Source organism: Rhinolophus ferrumequinum, chromosome 15, assembly GCF_004115265.2.
Source record: "Rhinolophus ferrumequinum isolate MPI-CBG mRhiFer1 chromosome 15, mRhiFer1_v1.p, whole genome shotgun sequence".
In the NCBI taxonomy this organism is placed as follows: Eukaryota; Metazoa; Chordata; class Mammalia; order Chiroptera; family Rhinolophidae; genus Rhinolophus; species Rhinolophus ferrumequinum.
The window spans coordinates 50806797-50825757 of NC_046298.1; the positions used below are offsets into that span (position 1 = coordinate 50806797).

An 18961-nucleotide genomic window follows, 5' to 3' on the forward strand; every position below is an offset into this window, starting at 1 on the left:
AAACCAACAAAGTAAGCTAAATGTTGTCTCCATCTCAAGCTTGCCCATCAGACCCTCCTCGCTTTAGCCTGGTGAAATGACATCTGATTTGGCATCACGCCACCGGGCTGTGTTCAAGGGTCTTGTGGATTGTGTGACTCCCACTGCTCAGAGTCAGCTCCCCATCTTGCGTGGGGTCTCTGCTGGAGGTCTCAGCTGCCAGTGCCAAGTACAGCCAGACCGCTGAGAAAATTGTTTTTTATACAATGCAGGACATGCTAACATGACCATTTTAATGTCACAGTTCAAAACTTCACCTTGATTATCTCATTGCTTTCCTCCAGTTTTACACCTGAGGAAAGCAAAGCTTTCTGAACTATGTCCATGCTGTTCTTGACATAAAGAACACTGGGGTCTAAGTGTGATCCTTGGTGTCTCATAGCCCAAGGTATGTAAAAACCCAGGATTCAAGCTACTTGCTTTCACACCTAAAATGAAACAAACGTGCATAAGCAAGATGCCTGTCCCAATGGGACTACTGTCACAGGCACCATTATACAGAGTATGGCCTTTGTTTCCTGTTCCCACTGCAGTTGCATTCTAGTGAAGTCAGGTATACACCATAAACATCAAAAATTGGAAGGAAGGAACACTGATCATGGCATATCTCAGCTTGTAGAAATTGCTTCCTAAAAATGTTGGGTTGGCAGAACATAGAGTCGAACGGAAGAAATGGCGTCCTGGAAAAATATAGCAGCAGTTCTGATGGCTTTGTTGGAACGATTGAGCATCAGGCCTCACCGCCAAACATCACGGTTGAGTGTCAGAACTCTGTGACAGCCTTTTGTGTCCTTTGTGTCGTCCGGATGCTGTGAGTGCCACAACGATGGGGTTTCTGTGATAGCAGAGCTGGTTTTGCAGCTCATCTCCAGTTTCTGTCTCCAAGTCCCTCTCAAAGCCCTGGGTGCGTTTCTGGGCACCCAACTTCCCTCTGGGGTTGTCCTCGTGTATGTCCCTTGTCAACCTTCATTTTTCACAGCTGTGTCCTTACACCTCAGCCACACCTTCCATTTCATTCTTGGCAGATACCTTTCCATTTGCATAGCTGAGAAAAGGTGTGTTTTCAGACAGACAGACAGGGCCTCAGTGATGGTTCGGTGAGGTAGTAGTATTCTATATATAAGGAAGGTAAAGCATGGGACAAAAGTACATAGTAACGAGAACAAAAGTAAACATCCCAGGGTTACGCAGCCAGGAGGTGGAGATACAGTTTGAAGTCAACACCCAGTTAACAGTGGCTTTAAACAAATTAGGTTTTCTTTGAAGGCTGTCCCTGCAGCACCTCTGCTACTTCCGAGGCAGTTCTTTCTGCAGCCCTTGGAACCTTTCCCTAAGGTGGAGTGAGGCTGCTGTGGCATCAGCCATTGCATCCAAATCAAGGCTGGAAGAAGGGAAGGGAAGGGCAACGCTCATCGCTGATGAGGTTTCAAAGACAGGCTGCCCCAGAAGCCTGCAGCAAATGCCCGCTTACGTCTCACTGGCCCAGATGGGGTCACAGGGCCACCCCTAGTAACAAGGAGGTTGCAGAGTTAGTATTTAGCTTTCCCAACCTCCGTGTCAGAGACCTGTACCCTGAGAAACGGGCTTGGGAAATGGGTAATGGGTTGGCAACCAGCAGCATTTGCCTCCTTTCTCCTCCAGTTTTGCCGGGGCTTCCTATTGCCTTGATCAGGCGCCACTGTCTTTTGGCCCCATTGCTTCATCTCCTGGATTGTCCAGCCTGCTGGCCGGGCCCTCCTCCTTGCAATGCTCAGTCCCCTGGTATTCTGGGGTCCTGCCCTCTTCTGGATTCCTTCCACCTCTTGAGGGCCTTCTTGTCCTCCTCTCACCTCTTAAATGTTGGAGTCCCCAGGACAGTGCCCAGGAGACCCATCTTGTGCTCCATACCCTCCCCAGATGTCCTCATCTACACCCATGCCTTTGTGCTGCTTGCTGCCAAATCTTGGCCTCTGGTGCCGAGTTTTGAGCTTCAGGCTGAAGGAAGTGTGTGCTGCTGGGCAACTCAAACCACTCCCCTTTACTTCGGTCCCTTCGGGGTACGTTGCCACCACCATCTCATCCTTGGAGCCAGAAGGTAGGTATCCTGTTGGCCTCCCTTGTATCTACTTCTTTGTGGGCTGACCTCTACAAGCCTTACCACCTAAACGTCCGTTCCCCACTTCATCCTGTCTTCACTACCACCACCACCGGTGCTGGGCCCTGAGAGGAGAAGCGACATGTCACCAAGTGGCCCAGCCACCAAAGCCCCACTTTTGACTGTTCCTTCTCACTGTCCCATCAGTGGTATGGGGTGCGGATTCAGGAAGGCTCCAGCTACTAGTGCCCTCTGGGGAGCGGAGACCTGGCTGTGACTTCAAGGTTCTAGATGGCTATGGAAGCTGGCCCTGAGATTGCCCCGTTCTCTCCACTGGCGCCCCAAAATGGCAGCTCCTGAAGGGTCATGCTTCCATGATTTTCAGAGTGGACACTGGATGGACTGAGATCACAGTGGCCTCGCTGAGTGAGCTGGGAACCAGCTCGTCACTCGGCACTCGCCTCCCTGCCCCAGGCAGCAAATATCTTGGCAATTTTCCATTTCTCATTCCGGGTCATGTTTTCTAGGCATAATGCTTTTACTGATTTCCTTGTAGATATTTGTAAACAGGTAAGAAACTCCTCAGGGGATATTACTATAAGCTAGAGCAAATACATGGTTTCAATAGTTTATAAAAGTAATGCAAATTCTTTGTAGCAAAACCTGGAAAATGCACAAAAGTAAAAGAATACACAAAAGTATGAAGATTTGTTTAAAATTTAATTCTTCATACTTCTATCATCCAGAGATGGTCATTACCATTAAGATTTTGTTAATTGTCCTTGTAATTTTTTCTTTAAAATATGTGTGTATACATACAGTGTAACACGAAACCTTATACATACAAAATACATGTATATGTAGTTATCTTATCTTACGTTTAGAATATTGGACTCCCTTCTAGTTCTCTTGTAACACGTGCTTCTTACTATATTTTCAGCATTTTCCTCTGACAGTGAATTTCATATAGCTTTTTAAATTACTTTTCAGGAGGACTGTGGCAATGTGCCCTCCACCCAGCATTTTACCAGCCTTTTATCCAAAAGGGGGAGGAGATTTTTGTACAGTTTCAGGAGGAGTATGCATTGACACAGCCTCCGTGGAGGGTGGCTCATCAGTTGCTAACTTACAAACACAAACCGTTTGTCTCCGCAAACCTGTTGGCTGGGACTGGGTCCTACAGGTGCAGACTGTACATGGTTTTCACTACAGTGTTGATTTCAAAATTAAAAATTTGGAACCAACCTCATTAGCCACAATGGGGAATTAGCTAAGTGATTTATGGTATGGAATGGAGAATGACAGACTTAAAAATGGAAACTGTCTTTATGTACTAATGGGGGAAAAGTTCCAAGATACAGTTTCAAATGAAAAGGTGTAAATAGTGTGTATAGTATGTTTCCCATTTGTGTAAAGAGGAAATATTTGCTTACACACACACACACACACAGAGTCTATGAAAAGCTACAAAGTAGCCAGTTGCTCTTGGGGAGGAGAACTGGAAAGGGATGAGGAATAATTTTCAGTCTATATCTTTTGATATTTTTGGAATTTTGAAACATGTCAAAGTATCACTAGTTCAAAAAATTAACAAAAATCTCAACTCTTTCAAAAATCAAAGTTTGATCATTTGTTACATTGTTATTCCCCTACTAAAACATCCCTAGGACCTTGTCTCTTGGCCACACCAGTTCTGTATATACCCGTGCGCATGTGTGTGTTAACGCAACAAGTTACGTATAAAAATAGCTTTGACTCCATGATGTTTCTTGCAAGCTGGTTGTAGCACATCAATTTCCAAGTTATTTTATTAAATTCCCAACATCAGTCAGAGCACACACAAATTGTGGCCAATAGCTAAGTCTCCCATTGTCAGTATCTCCTTACACATCCTCAGAGTCATTTGTGCAAAAGGTAACTAGTAAAAACACCTGAATTCAGTGTGAAAAGCAGTCTCCCATAGGCCTGTTGTAAGGAGATCCAAGGTGACCGTCTTCCAGAATGCGCTGTCCAATGTGCTAGCCACTAGCTATGTGTGTAATTTTAGCTATTTAGATGTAATTTTAAATTAACCAAAATTAACATAAAAATGCAGTTCCTGGGTTACACTAGCCATATTTCAAAGACAGGATATATATATAAATTTTTTTTTTTAACTCTCCCCTTGTGGTCAACTGACTGTAGTGGGAATGAAGGGTATCGCCAGGTTAGCCTATATATCAGGATTCTGCTTCACCAGGTGACACAGGCCTTCCAATTGTGTATCACATTTTCATGTCCCACATTGTACTCAAGGACACCGTTAATTAGGGAAGGTAATTTGCCACACAAAGGGCCTAACCATTGTTGATTTTTAGGGAGTCATCGTGGATATACAGAAGAATGAATGTACAGAAACATTCATTGCATGTGTTTATCGTAGCTCAATTCCCATCTAACGGTGGGGAGGGTGATTTTGTGATTTATAATGAGAAACATTTGGTCTTTGTGCCCGCCCGCTTCTGGCACAGAATAAAACCTGTGGAATTTCCTAAGTGATGAAAGCATAAAGGTGTCTTGGTATGTGACTGATGTGACTTTTGAACTTAATCTAAGGATGGGGGCTGGTCACCAGGAGAACCAACCCTGTGAAGGTTGGAACTTTCAGTCCCATCCCTGACTTCCAGGTGGCGAGAGGGGCTGAAAGTTGAGTCAATTGTCAAATACCAGTGATTTAATCAGTCGTGCCTATGTAATGAAGCCTCCATAAAAACCCTAAGGATAGGCTTTGGAGAGTTTGTGGGGGGTGAGCACATGGAGGTGCTGGGATGATGGCACACTTGGAGAGGGCATGGGAGCTCTGCACCCTTCCCCATACCCTCCCCTGTGCATCTCTTCCATCTGGCTCTTCTTGAGTTACAGTTATTTCCCCTTAATCACAGGGGATATGTTCCCAGACACCCAGTAGGTGCCTGAAACTACGGATAGTACAAAACTATATATATACTGTTTTTTCCTATACATATGTACCTATGATAAAGTTTAATTTATAAATTAGGCACAGTAAGAGATTAACAATAATAACATGCAATTATAACAATTATACACTAATAAAAATTATGTGAATGTGGTCTCTCAAAGTGTATTACACTATACTCACCCTTCTTGAGCTGATGTGAGTTGATACATGCCTATGTGATGAGATGAAGTGAGGTGGATACACTGGACAAAGGGACAATTCATGTCCTGGGCAGGACGGAGTGGGGTGGTGCAAGATTTCATCAAGTTACTCAGAATGGGGCGCAATTTAAAACTTATGAATTCTTTGTTTCTGTAATTTTCCATGTAATATTTTCAGACTGAAGTTGACTGTGGGTAACTGAAACATTGGACTGCTAAACCGCAGATAAGAGGGGACTACTATACAACATTTTATAATAAACCATTAACTTCAGGAAACTTCAGTGGGTTTCCTGAAGTCTGTGAGCACTCTGGCAAATTAAACCCAAGGAGGGGGTTGTGGGAACCCTTTTATTGATAACCAGTCCGTCAGTGTTACAGGACTGGGCTTTCAACCAGCATCTGTGGAGTCACAGGGAGCAGTCTTGGACCCAGCTCTCAACCTGTGGAATCTGGTGCTATCTCCAGGTAGATGGCGTCAGAATTAATTGCTTGTTGGTGTGGAGGAAATTGCTCCCCACACACATTGTAACTGGGTACAGCACGGAAACGTAAATAAATTATGGTAAATTCATACAATGGGAAACTATGTAGCCATGTAACAGAATCGTTTTCAAAAAAATGTTTAATGGAGAAATGTTCAGGGTCAGTAGAAAAAAACAGGAGTATGTACAATCTGGTGATTGTTTTAAATTATATACAGGAACAATCAGGCAAATCTAAATTGGAGGACAATTTGGAAAACTGGATATACGAAAAATGTCAAGATTATTTTTAATAAGAAAGAAAGAAAAGGCTGAAAATCTGTTCCAGATTGAATGAAGCCAACTCAAGTGGAACAAGAGGATTTGGGTTGGGCTTGAGTAAAAGATAAAAACAAAAAGGTAGGTAGGAACTTACTGGAAGGAATTAACATATGGACTGTAGACCAAGGGAAGGTGTGGTTTCAACGTCGTTTCTTGGGTGTTGTACTTGTTGTTGGGGGACATTTGCTGAAGGATTTAGAGAATATACAGGTTTTAGGGGGTAAAAAAAAATCCCCAAACTATATACCTATTTTATGCGTGTGTACACGTATGTATGCAAAGTGAAAAAGGTACAAATGCTGTATGTTTTAAACATACATAAAGTCTGCGTATCAATGTACACGTCTCGTTCCACTCGCGGCCAGTGCAGAGCGACAGGTTCCCACGCTCCCTTCCTGGGGCCGCCGCGCCCTGGACTCCATTTCCCAGAAGGCTATTCATCCTGTGCCCGGCCGATTCCAGGCATGCAACGCGCAGGGCTCTCTGGGAGATGAAGTCCCGGACGGATCGCGGGCTACTTGGCGAAAGTGCCGGCCACAAGTGCCTTCGTCGAGTATGCGCGGGCACGGGGACGCGTGAGTGGCGGCACTGTGAGGTTCTGTAAGGAGGCGGCAGCTGTAGTAAGTCCGTGGTCCCGACGGAGCGGCCAGTGTGAGTGTGAGAGACGGAGAGGGCCGCGAGTACGCGCGGTGGGAGTGACCAAGTAGACCGAGGTCCAGCAGGGAAGCGCGGACCCGGGATGACATGGCCGTGGGGGCGGGGAGAGAGGAGGGACCGCGTGTGCCTGCGCTTGCGCTGGGGTGGCGGGGGGGGGGGGGGGGGGGGGGGGGGGAGGGTGTTTCGACCAAGGTGTGCAGATGAATGAAAACCCAGTTGTGTCTGTGTGGCCAGTGTGTCACTGTGCATGCATGACTGTGGGGAGGAGGTGTTTTGTTTTGTACGTCTGACACCCCCGTGTGTCAAGTGTGACCTCAGGCGTGTGCCTATGTCCTGTACCCTTTATCCAGCACGCCCTATTCCCTCTCCCCCAGACTGGCTACCGTTAATCTCCTTGCTGTCTGTTCTAGACATTTCATGTAAATGGTATCATAAAGTATGAAGTTTGTGTGTCTGGCTTTTTTTTTACTAGGCATAATATTTTCAAAGTCTATCCATGTTGTGCCATATGTCAGTACTTCATTCGTTTTTATAACTGAAATATGTTCCATTGTATGGCTAAATCACAGTTTGTTTACCTAAATAATGCTGCTGCGAACATTCATATACAGGTTTTTCTGTGGACGTGTGTTCTCAATTTGGGGGAGTAAGGCAGTTGTTGGTCTGCCCCAAAGGAGCCCATCTGTGTGGCTGTGGCCACACCCAGCAGTACTTCATTTTCCAGAGTCCCAGCCCTGGGCCCAAAGGTCAGAGCCAGGAGACTGGAGAGCCACCGCTGTGTGGGAGTAGAGAAGAGAAGGCCGTGGCTCAGAAACAGGAATCCACCCTTGCAGCAGTCACCTGCAACCTGGGACCTCTGCCTGGGACTAAGTCCACAGGCCCCCCCATCCTGTAGGGGCTAACGTGAGCAGCCTGGAGACAGAGCAGAGTGGCATGCAATGGAGCCTGAGGCATCAGGTAAGGCGGATGGTGGGGTGATGATCAAAAGGCTGGACATTTTCAGAAACCAGATATCCCTCAAAACATGCCCTGCTCCTGCCACATTCACTCTACTGCCCTGCCCTCCTCAGCCTAATCCAGCCTACAACGTCTTCATGGGTCTCCTGTCTCTCCTTGCCCCCTCCATCGCTCTCCACATAGCACTGGAGGGGTCTTTAAACCCTAAATGGTGAGGCCACCCCTCCCATTAAACCCTCCTTCGCTGCCCAGGCCATCAGAGCAGGGTCAGCAAACTCTCCCTATGAAGGACCAGATAGCAAATGTCTTCAGCTTTGTAGCTCAGGAGGCAAAACCAAGGATGTCATGTAGCTACTTATCTAACAAAAACACATTCACATGTTTTTTTCCAGACAAAATCCAGAACTTTATTGATGGATACTGAAATCTGAATTTCATATAATATTAGTCTTTTGATTCTGCACTCCCCTCCAACCACTTAAAAATAGAAAAACTATTTTTAGATCACAGTTTATACAAAAACAAGCAGTCAGGCCAAGTTTGCTGACCCCTGGTTTGAAACAAATCCACACTGTTTTGAAACAGATCCATGCCTTTCACGCCCTTCATTACCTGATTTATGCCTGTTTCCAAGCCTCTCCTACAGCTCTCCCTTTGCCCATCACACTCCTCCCCAACCATGCTGGCCACTCAATAGGGTATACGTTTAGCTATCACCTCAGAGACCCTCTGGCGACCTGATCCAAAACAGTTGACATGCACATTTTTTTTAGCACTTACCACATTTGAAGGCTTCACATTTGTTCCCATTCATCATAAACTACAAGTTGCACAATGCAATCCAAGTCCCTGGTGTACTTGTTAAGTGAATGAACAAACAACGTCCCACAAGAGGTATTATTACCCTATTTTACAGAAAGAAAACTAAGGCCTCAAGGAATTGAGAGGCCCACGGTCACCCAGCAGAGTGTGCCGAAGGTGAATTTGATTCCAGAACTGACAGGCTCCACTTTCCACCAAGCTTACTGTTCCCAGCTTGGTAATGCAAGTGGGAGGAAGGTGTGGGCACTGGGTGTAACAGGTCCCCAGGGATCTGCTCATCACTCACCCCTGTGGGGAGGGACAAAAGGCCCTCCCACATCAGACCTTCCCTCCTGCAGGTCTCTGCCAGGACCTGAATTCAGGACAATTGGGACTATCAATTTTTCCTTTTCAGACCAATCCTCCACCTGGCATCTCACTTTGTGTCCAAGCAGTCTTATGAAGAAGCATGCTGACAGTAGTGTCTGCTACTGCTGCTGTCCATAAACCTGGTAGCATGGAGCTGATACCTCAGTGTTAAACAGCATGGGATTCACTTTGTATGAAGTTCAAGAATAAGCACAACTATGTGTTCTGTCAGAAACCCCACCTGCAATCATATCAGCGCTGGGGAGGGCCTTGCCTGAGTGGAGCTGTCCGCGGTGCTGAAGTGTCCTAGCTCTGAGCTGTCCAATATGGTAGCCACGCACCCCTATGGATATTGAAATGTGAATTAAACTTAAATAAAATTACAAATCCACTTTCCTGGTCACACCACCCATGTTTCTACTGCTCAGGAGCCACATGGGACTGGTGGCTGCCAAATCAGCACAGCTGAAGAATGTTTCCCTCCTCACAGAAAGTTCTAGGGCTTGATAAAAATGGTGGCCACACAGGTGTGTTCATTGGTCAAAACTCACTGAGCTGAACACTCATACCTCTATTTTTTCCCCCTTATTCCGCCTTCCCCCCTCCACTCCGGTTCAAGCTGATGTTTCTCAGTCTAGTTGTGTAGGACAGCTCCCTGGTGCATGCTGGTATCATGAGCCTTGTGCTCTCCCCCACCCCTGGCTGAAGCAGTCGGTCATGGGTTGTCGGTTGGCTGCTCAGAGCAGCTCATAGCAGCTCTCGCCAGCTGCCGGCCACTCACGCTGGCCACCAGATGTTCCAGGCAGCACACAGCAGCCCACGGCAGCCTGCCTATCTCTGGCTGCTCACAGCAGCCCAGCTCCAGGGAGAGCCATTGTTCACAGTCTTAGCTATAGAGGGCGCAGCTCACTGGCCCATGTGGGAATTGAACTGGTGACTTCAGCTTTACGAGCACGGCGCTCCAACCGCCTGAGTCTCCAGGCCAGCCCCATACCTGTTTTATTTTTTATTTATTTGCATATATATATATTTTATTGGGTAACAGTATGTTTTTTCCAGGACCCATCAGCTCCAAGTCAAGTTGCCCCACCAGCAGGTCAGTGGCAGCTCAGCTCAAGTCGTTGTCTTCAGTCTAGTTGAGGAGTGCACAGCTCAATGGCCCATGTGGGAATTGAACCGGCAACCTTGTTGTCAAATGCTCACGTGCTCATGCTCTAACCAGCTCATGCTCTAACCAACCGAGCCACCTGGCCGCCCCCATAGCTCTTTTTTTTTTTATTTAATTTTATTTTTTTAAAGATTTTATTGGGGAAGGGGAACAGGACTTTATGGGGAGGACTTTATTGGGGAACAGTGTGTACTTCCAGGACTTTTTCCAAGTCAAGTTGTTGTCCTTTCAATCATAGTTGTGGAGGGCGCAATTCAGCTCCAGGTCCCATTGCTGTTGTTAGTTGCAGGGAGCGCAACCCACCATCCCTTGCGGGAGTCGAACCGGCAACCTTGTGGTTGAGAGGACGCGCTCCAACCACCTGAGCCATCCGGGAGCTCAGCAGCAGCTCAGCTCAAGGTGCCATGTTCAATCTGAGTTGCAGGGGCCAGAGCCCACCATCCCTTGTGGGAGTCGAACCAGCAGCCTTTGGCGTTAGGAGCACAGAGCTCCAACTGCCTGAGCCACCGGGCCAGCCCTATACCTCTATTTTAAAAGTATCTATATGCGGGCACAGATTCGAGTCTTACTGCTTGGCTTCAAACCCCTGCCTCCCTGTTACGTGCTTTACCGCCTTTGATTTAACTCTGTGTCTCCATTTCCTCACTTGTATCACAGAGAGTGATGATGGTACCTCATTATCCCTGTGTAGGGAACTTGATCGGCATTGCACAGGGAGCCCTTGAGAAGTTTGCAGCCTGCAGGTGGCTTGCGCCTGCAGCACAGGGACTAAGCCTAGGTTCATGAGTAGATCAAGCCGGTTTTAGAGGCCCAGCCTGCGTGGACCAAATCAGAGGGCCGCTTTCTGTGGAGACCTGAGCCCAGGGACCCCTTGCCCAGCCTGGGAGCTGGGAGTCAATAGTGGGTATGAAAGCCATGTGGCAGCAAGGACACCATGAGGTGTTCTATGTTGTGTTCCATTGCAAGAAGACTTTTTACGGCACAGTGCCGTCCTTCCTCCTGGGAACCTGTCCCTGTTGTACACTGGAAGAACCAGGCCTGGAGCAGGGATATGGTCGTTTAGTGGCCTGCAGTGAGCCACGGGTCCTTCATGTATACATCCTCCCCTGGGTCACCTCATATCCACAGCAGCCTTGCACCAGAACCCAGGTGGAGTGCCATATCCCCAGACTAATTCTGGGGATGCAGGTCACCCCATCTGTTCACATGGACTCCTCCTTCCCCGTATGACTTTCCATTTTGGCTGGTCGTGGGGAAGGAGAGGTGTTGCTTCCCCACAGAAGCTTGACTCAGACGAGGAACTTCCCCTCTGGGTGCCTCAGTTTCCTTCTTGTAAAATGAGTATGGTAATGTTGCCTCACTCTTAAGGCTGGAGTGAGGGTCAGGCAAGCTGATATAAGGTACCCACAGCACGCCTGGCTCGTAGTAAATGTTGGGGACTATTTTGACCAATCCCTGGAAGGTGAGCTGGAGGAAGCAGTCCCACAGCGGGCAGTGCAGTGGAGCAGGAAACGTCTGTGGGAGGGTCTGGACTGGGAGGAGTGTGAGGTGAGGCCCTGGAGATAGCAGGGCCTGGGGGCATTTGGGTGAAGTGATTTTGGGGCTGGAGTCTCTGGGGCTTCAGGGTAAGTCAGGCTTCCCTCATGTTCCCTCCCCTTCTCCAGCTGTTCCTTCTCAGGGGAGCATTGATGAGGACAAGCCCAAGGCCCAGGACGCTACCCACATTCCCGGCATAGGCCTTCCATGTGAGTTTCCAAAAATGCCAGTGGTCTCAGCAGGCATGCTTCTGTGGTGCTTCTGCCCCTTGGTACTAGAGCCACAGTCCCCAGGGAGCACGTCGTGGGGCAGGGCCTCTTCTTTGACCCTGGCCACCCCTCCTCCTCCTCTTCCTCTTCTTCCTTCTCCTCTCTTCACCCCAGGGTGGGGCTCAGTGACCCTGTCATTAATTTGGGGCACCTCGGTGGTGACCCCTCACCTGGGCAGATCTAGAACACAGGGAATCTTAGTGGCCACATTGTTTATCAGCCAATATCCAGAAAAAAGACAGTGCATGGCCTGGAATATACAGACACCAGGGACATATTACAGGCAAGTGAGTGAATGCTGGTGCTGAGCAGTGTGTACAGATGCTCCTTGACTTACGACGGGGTTACATTCCCATAAACCCATCGTAAGTTGAAAATGCATTTAAGACACTTAACCTACTGAACATCATAGGTGAGCCCAGACCGCCTTAAACATGTTCACAACACTAGCCTGCAGCTGGGCAAAATCATCTCACACAAAGCCTCCTTAGTAATAATGTGTTAACTGTCTCACATAATTTACTGAATACGGTACTGAAAGTGAAAACCAGAATGGGCGTAGGGGCATTACTTTTCACACCACCATAAAGTTGAAACATCATAAGTCAGGGACAGATTGGAGGTGAGGGCTTTGGGTTTTAAGAATGGTTAGTATTTACTCTGAAATCAGTGCTGCTTACTGACAGGCCCCTTCCCAGGGGGTTCCCAAGGAGACCCACACACAGGCAAGGAGATTGTTGTCAGAGCCTGGGGGTGCCACTGTGGGTAAAGGCCAGGCTGGGGACACTTCCTGGCCGCAGGGCAGATGTGGCTGGTACCAAATGCCATCCCAGCCTCCAAACTCCCCTGCCCAGTCCTGAAGGGCATGAAGATGACACAGATGACAGATGGCTCTGTGAGGGGCTGTCCCTCTGGGGACCACAAAGCTGAACACCATGGAAAGTGATGAGGAATCACCGTGTCTTAATCTGCTCAGGCTGCTCTAACAAAATACCACGGACTGTGTGGCTTAACCACCAGAAACTTATTTCCCACAGTTCTGGACCTGGAAATCCAAGGTCAGGACTGGGTTCTAATTAAAGCTCTCTTCCTGGCTTGCAGATGGCCTCCTCCTCACCATGTCCTCATATGTGGGGTGGGGGGTCAGGAAGAGCTTTGGTCTCTACCTCTTTTTTTTTGGGGGGGAATGTTGGGGAACAGTGTGTTTCTTCCAGGGCCCATCAGCTCCAAGTTAAGTCATTGTCCTTCAACCTATTTGTGGAGGGCGCAACTCAGCTCCAAGTCCAGTCGCGGTTTTCAACCTTTAGTTGCAGAGGGCACAGCCCACCATCCCAGGTAGGAATCGAACCAGCAACCCTGTTGTTAAGAGCTTGCTGCGCTCTAACCAACTGAGACATCTGCCCCCCCCCCTTTTTTTTAAGTCAAGGACAATCCAACATTTTTTGGGTGTTTTTTTTTTAAACTTTAAGTGTGTTTTTCCTGGACCCATCATCTCCAAGTCAAGTAGTTGTTTCAATCTACTGTGGAGGGCACAGCTCACAGTGGCCCATTTGGAGATCGAACTGGCAATCTTGTTGTTAAGAGCACTACACTCTAACCAACTGAGCTAAGTGGTCGCTCCCATCTACCTCTTGTTATAAGGGTACTATCCTGTCATGGTTCCCCACCCTCATGACCTCATCTAACCCCAATCACCTCCCAAAGGCCCACATCCAAATACCTTCACATAGGAGGGTGAAGACTTCAACATAGGAATTTAGACACACATATTCAGATGGGACCTTGGTGCCCTGTATCAAGATGGTAATAGTGTCAGATTTTGGATTGGGTCATTCAGAGCGTGTGCCCCCTGATGGCAACCTCCTGCCATTCCCCACAGGGCTAGCCCTGGTCAGACACAGCCCATGGCTGCGCCAGTGCATGTGGGATGTTTCAGAAGCAGGTGACATTTAAAGACATGGCCATGGACTTCACATAGGAGGAACAGGGTCTGCTGTGCCCAAAGCAGAGGGTCCTGTACTGTGATGTGACGCTCAGGACCTATAACAAGCTGGTGTCCCCGGGTGAGGCCTCCCTGTCTCTTCTGCATCCATGTCACTCGTCTGTGTGTACATATGTATATCCTGCCTCATCTTTGGTCACTCACACCCATGTGTCCCTGCTCTGACCCAGGTCCCCCAGCTGGGTGCCCTCTGTGCAGAGACTGGACTCTCCACCTGCATCACCAGGGAGGGATCTTTCCAGTGCCTCAGGGCACACACTGCACTGTTTGGCCTGTCAGGGCCAGGCTGATTTCTGGCAACAGCATGTATATTTTCCTCCTTTCTCACCATGGGCAGGACTTCCTGGTTCCAAACCAGATGTGATCTCCAAACTGGAGCAGTGGGAAGACCCCTGGATTGTTGAGAGAGGTTCCGGTGAGTGAAGTGAAAGCTTCCCCACCAGAACCATTTGGGTTTTTTTTTTTAATTTCCCCCATCTTTACTGACGTATAATTGACAAAACAATATGGTGAATGTTTAAATTTTTTTAAAAAATTATTACAATAAAAGACACATTGCCATTAATCCCCCTCAAAATACTACCCCTTGCTTGAAACACACTTATCCCATTGTTCTTGCCACTTTCTGAAGCAGTTCTGGAAGTCCTCTTTTGTGAGTGTCTTTATTTGCACTGTCATGGCTGCCTCGATGTCCTGAATCGATTCAAAATATTTACCTTTCATGGTCGTTTTGATTTTGGGGAAGAGCCTGAAGTTGCATGGTGCCAGATCCAATGAATAAGGTGGATGAAGACAAACTGTAATGTTTTTATTTGACAGAGATTGCCATACCATAAGTGATGTGTGACATTGAGCGTTGTCATGACGGCGGATGAAACCATTTGCCCATTTCTCAGGCCGTTTTCTATGCACATAGTTTCTTAAACACTCTAATAAGCCCTTACAATATTCAGAGTTCACCATAGTGTTCCTGGGTACAAACTCAGCTTGCACAATTCCATCAAGGTCTAAAAACACAATTAACATCACCTGGATGGCACTCAGCAGCAGCATTCACCATATTTTTTTTAAATCATACCTTGTAGTTAAGGTGTACAACACTGTGTTTTGATATACGTATACATTGAAACGATCACCACAATCAAGCTAATTATTTATCTATTACCTCACATAGTTACAGCTTTTTCTCATGTTAAGAACATTTAAGAGCACCTCTCTTAGGATATATCAAATATACAATACAGTATTATAACTGTAGTCAGCATGCTTCACATCAGTGTATTCGTCCTCCTGGGGCAAGCAGGTGCAGTGTACATCCAATGGGAAGGAGTCAGTAGATGCAGGAACCAGAAAGCAAACCCCGACTCATTAAGCAGTCACTTCCCCCAGTCCCTGCCAACCATTAATCTGCTTTCTGTCTCTGTGGATTTACCTGTCCTGAACTTTTCATATAAATGGAATTTAGATAAATGTATTCATATAAGTACATATCAATTCATACATTTTTCATACAGATACATGTAACACAATGTGTGGTCTTTTGTGTCTGGTTTCTTTCACTTAGCATAGTTTTTCCAAAGTTCATCCATGTTATAGTAAATATCAGTCCCTCATTCTTTTTTGTGGCTGAATAATATTCCATGCACTGATAGACCGCATTTTGTTTCTACATTCTTCCTTTGATGGACAGTTGGGCTGTTTCCACATCGTGGCTGCTGTGGAATAGTACTGCTATGAACATTCACAGTCATGTTTTCACCTGAGCACCTGTCTCTCCATTCTGTTGGCCAGGCCCTGTCCCAGTGAGAAACAATCCCAATGGCAGCTGACAGGTGCGGGGGCTCTCAGTGGCCTTGGCCCATGCCTTTCTGTGTTCCCTTCACTCCGTGCACCTTTTCCTTTGCTAATTTTGCTCTGTGTCCTTCTGCTCTAATCAGTCAGAGTTGTGAATACGTGACTCTGCCGAGTCCCCTAAGTCCTAGTGCATGTCCAAGCCTGGGGGTGGTCTTGTAGACCCCAACCCAGCCGCTCTTCTGTCCTCAATCTTCATCCCCTCCCTCAAAAGCCCCTTCTTCTTTCTTTTTTTAAAACTTTTATTTATTTTAAGTGTGTTTTTCCAGGACCCGTCAACTCCAAGTCAAGTGCTTGTTTCAATCTAGTTGTGGAGGGCGCAGCTTACAGTGGCCCATGTAGGGATTGAACTGGCAACCTTGTTGTTAAGAGCACTGCACTCTAACCACCTGAGCTGACCGGCCACCCTGCAGGAGCCCCTTCTGAAAGCGATGGCCTAGGCAGCAGCTCATTCTGTTGTCCCAGTCTGACTGCGGGGTTCTGTCCATGCCCCTAGATTGGCAGTGCACATTCAGGTTGAGCTGATTGTTACTATTTTCTTTGCTTATTTTTCAGAGTCAGAGCCTGCAAGGTTCCAAGCTGCCTGGCTACCTCCAGATGAAGGGGCTCCACCTCAGGGACCAAAGACGATGGGACTCACAGGGTAGGATTTCCAGCACATGGTCCTGAGAGGTCACAGAGCATGGAGGCCAGGCAGCACAAACATGTTCACCTGCAGTGACACTGCACGGGGGGGCGGGGGGGGAGCCCAGAGCGGAGCCTTGTGTGACAGTCCCCCTGGTGCCTGTGCCTCACGGAGCATCACTGAGCTCAGGCTCCCAGGACCCATGTTCCCACAAAGGGCCTCACGTGCATTTCAGACCTGGGTCAGGGGCGCTCCAGCCAAGGAGTGGGTATGTGAGTGGAGGCCTTCGGCTCCCTTCCAGACCTCAGTCACCCACAAGTTCACCCTGTGGAGGACGCCCTTGTGTGTGGGGGTGGGCCGATGCCTTTGGCAGAAACACCTGCCCGTTGAGCTGTCAGTGGATCCCTAGCAGAGGGAAACCCCACAAGTGCCAGGAATGTGAGAAGGCCTTTGTGCAGAGCACAGGCCTCGTTCAGCACCAGAGAACGCATACCTACCAGAAACCGTTCGCATGCAGGGAGCGCGGCTGTGCCTTCAGCAAAAACTCATCCCTTGTTAAGCACTGGAGCATCCACACCCGAGAAACCCTGCCCGTGCAACCACTGCAGCAAAGGCTTCCGGAAGAGTTTGTTCCTCGCCAAGCACCGGCGGATGCACACAGGCGTGTGGCCATACACGTGCAGCCAATATGGCTGCACATCCAGCCAGAGCTCCCACTTTGTGCAGCACCCACAAGTGCACAGCGGACGGGGAGCGGCTGTCCCCCAGCACGCGGCCGTGCCTTCGCCAACCGCTCAGCATTGCCGGTCCACCACAGGACGCACATGGGGGACAGGCCCGATGCGTGTGGTATGTGCTGCAAGGCATTCAGCCTCAGCTCGTCCCCGGCCAACCATCAGCGCTGCCACGTAGGCGAGCAGCCATCTGAGTGCCGGGAGCGCGGGCGCGCCGTCCCCCAGAGCTTGTCCCTCGCCAATCACTGGTATGTGCATAAGGGCGAGCAGCCATGTGCCTGCGGCCAGTGCAGGAAGGCCTTCTGCCAGATCAAGTTCCTCACCCATCACGAGCGCCTCCACACCGGTGACAAGTCCTTCATGTGCGGTGACTGTGGGAGAGCCTTCATGCAGAGTACCTTCCTGGCCCTCCACCCGAAGACGCACACCAGGTAGAAGCCCTACAAGTGCAACAAGTGCAGCAAGACTTACATTCAGATGTCACACCTCACTGAGGCACGCATACAGCTGCTCGCCGGGGTGAACAACGGGAGTGGCCATTTGGGTGCAGTGTGTATGGCAAGGCCTTCAGCTGCAGCACACACCTTGTGCAGCACCAGCACACCCACACCTGGTGCCAAGCCCTTCCTATGCAGCACGTGTCGGAAAATCTTCCACAGAGGCGGCGGCCCTGATTCTGCATCATAAGATCCACACAGGAGAGGCCCTTTGAATGTCAGAGTGCAGCAGAGCCTTCGGACAGAGCAGATCTCTGTCTAGTATTGGAGGACTCGTTCCCTGGGGAAAGACCCTGTGAACACAGTGAGTACTGGAAAACCCTCAGCAACTGTTTGGTTCTCGCGTGGCCATGAACTGGGACCATGCCAAATGTTGCAGAGACCCATCTGTCCTTGGTGTGTTGTCCTGCATCCTGCAGAGGGCCCATGTAGGTCAGTGTAGAACAGCCCCCATTGCACATCATACATTTCTCCCTGCAGGGTCACCTGGTGTGGTGAGAAATCCGGGAGTGGGCCTTGAATCCAGAGTCTTCTGTAGATGCTTCTCTGTAACCTTCAAGAAGAGCGCTGTCCACTCCCTTCCGGTTCTTCTCCATTATACAGGTTTCTACGAATGCCCACCAGATGGCAGGAGCGATCCACAGCTGGGGACCTGTCTTGCTCTCAGTAGGCCTGAAATAGAGCTCATTTCAAAGTTTTAGCAAAGAAAGAAATGAAATGTATTAAAAGAAAGAAAGAAAGAAAACTTTTTAAAAGATGCTTTTTAAATTGTTTGTGCCTTGTATTAATTCGGCACCTAGGTTTGGGACTATATGGTTTGGTTTGGTTTTTCACCCACAAAAAGTGAGCTTCATATGCTGAAACGTAGTGTGTCAAAAGTCCAGCTCTTTCTAAATAAAACTTTGTGTGTCATTCTTCAGCTTCAGCATGATAAGGTCATTAAAAGCAGTTGAGACAGCGACGTTAGTGTCAGATTTTAGCACTTTGTAAGCCCTTTACACACGATGTCACATTTCATTCTCAGCAGCCTTGGGATGCATGTATTTTTATCCCCACTTCATAGACGAAGGAGCTGAAATTTTGAGAACTTAAACCACTTGCCTGAGGTCCTCAGCTAGAAGCCACTCACTTTTCAGGATGAAAATATTAGAATTAGCAGATAAGGACAGTGTGGCAGAAGTACTATACACCCAGAGGTGTTTCCCTTTGAGGAGACAGTTCTAGAATATGAAGTTCCCTTGAAGTGGGAGATGATGAGGTGATTGGGATCCCACATGAAGAAGCAGGTTGAGTCATTTGGCTGATTTGAAGCAAAGGCAAAATAGGAGCTGGGCAGCCATTGTTTCGGCCAGATATTGGTTCAATGCCTGCCAGGAGCCATTCATTTGTCCCATCACAGGTGTGAGCCTTTCACTTT

At 48.2% G+C, this 18961-nt stretch overlaps 1 protein-coding gene across 5 annotated transcripts; it reads left to right on the forward strand.

Moving 5' to 3' along the window:
- Window positions 1-6015: 6015 nt before the first annotated feature.
- Window positions 6016-18252, forward strand: LOC117034620 (endothelial zinc finger protein induced by tumor necrosis factor alpha). Of its 5 annotated transcripts, none has more exons than XM_033127802.1 (4): window positions 6016-6729; window positions 7460-7692; window positions 16244-16331; window positions 16831-18252. In XM_033127802.1, exons 2-4 carry the CDS (start codon window positions 7674-7676, stop codon window positions 17480-17482), a joined length of 759 nt encoding a protein of 252 aa, XP_032983693.1. In that variant the 5' UTR covers window positions 6016-6729; window positions 7460-7673; the 3' UTR covers window positions 17483-18252. The 5 variants fall into 5 exon arrangements, 3 of the variants coding, with proteins under 3 accessions (XP_032983693.1, XP_032983694.1, XP_032983695.1); XM_033127803.1 differs by having other exon boundaries at window positions 6016-6698; XR_004425116.1 differs by lacking the exons at window positions 16244-16331; window positions 16831-18252 and adding exons at window positions 8609-8731; window positions 8909-9226 and having other exon boundaries at window positions 6017-6729.
- Window positions 18253-18961: the final 709 nt, after the last annotated feature.

Coding starts and splice junctions, on each gene's coding strand:
- LOC117034620 (XM_033127802.1), top strand. Junction 16,332..16,830: donor AAGACGATGGGACTCACAGG/GTAGGATTTCCA, acceptor GTTCGCATGCAG/GGAGCGCGGCTGTGCCTTCA.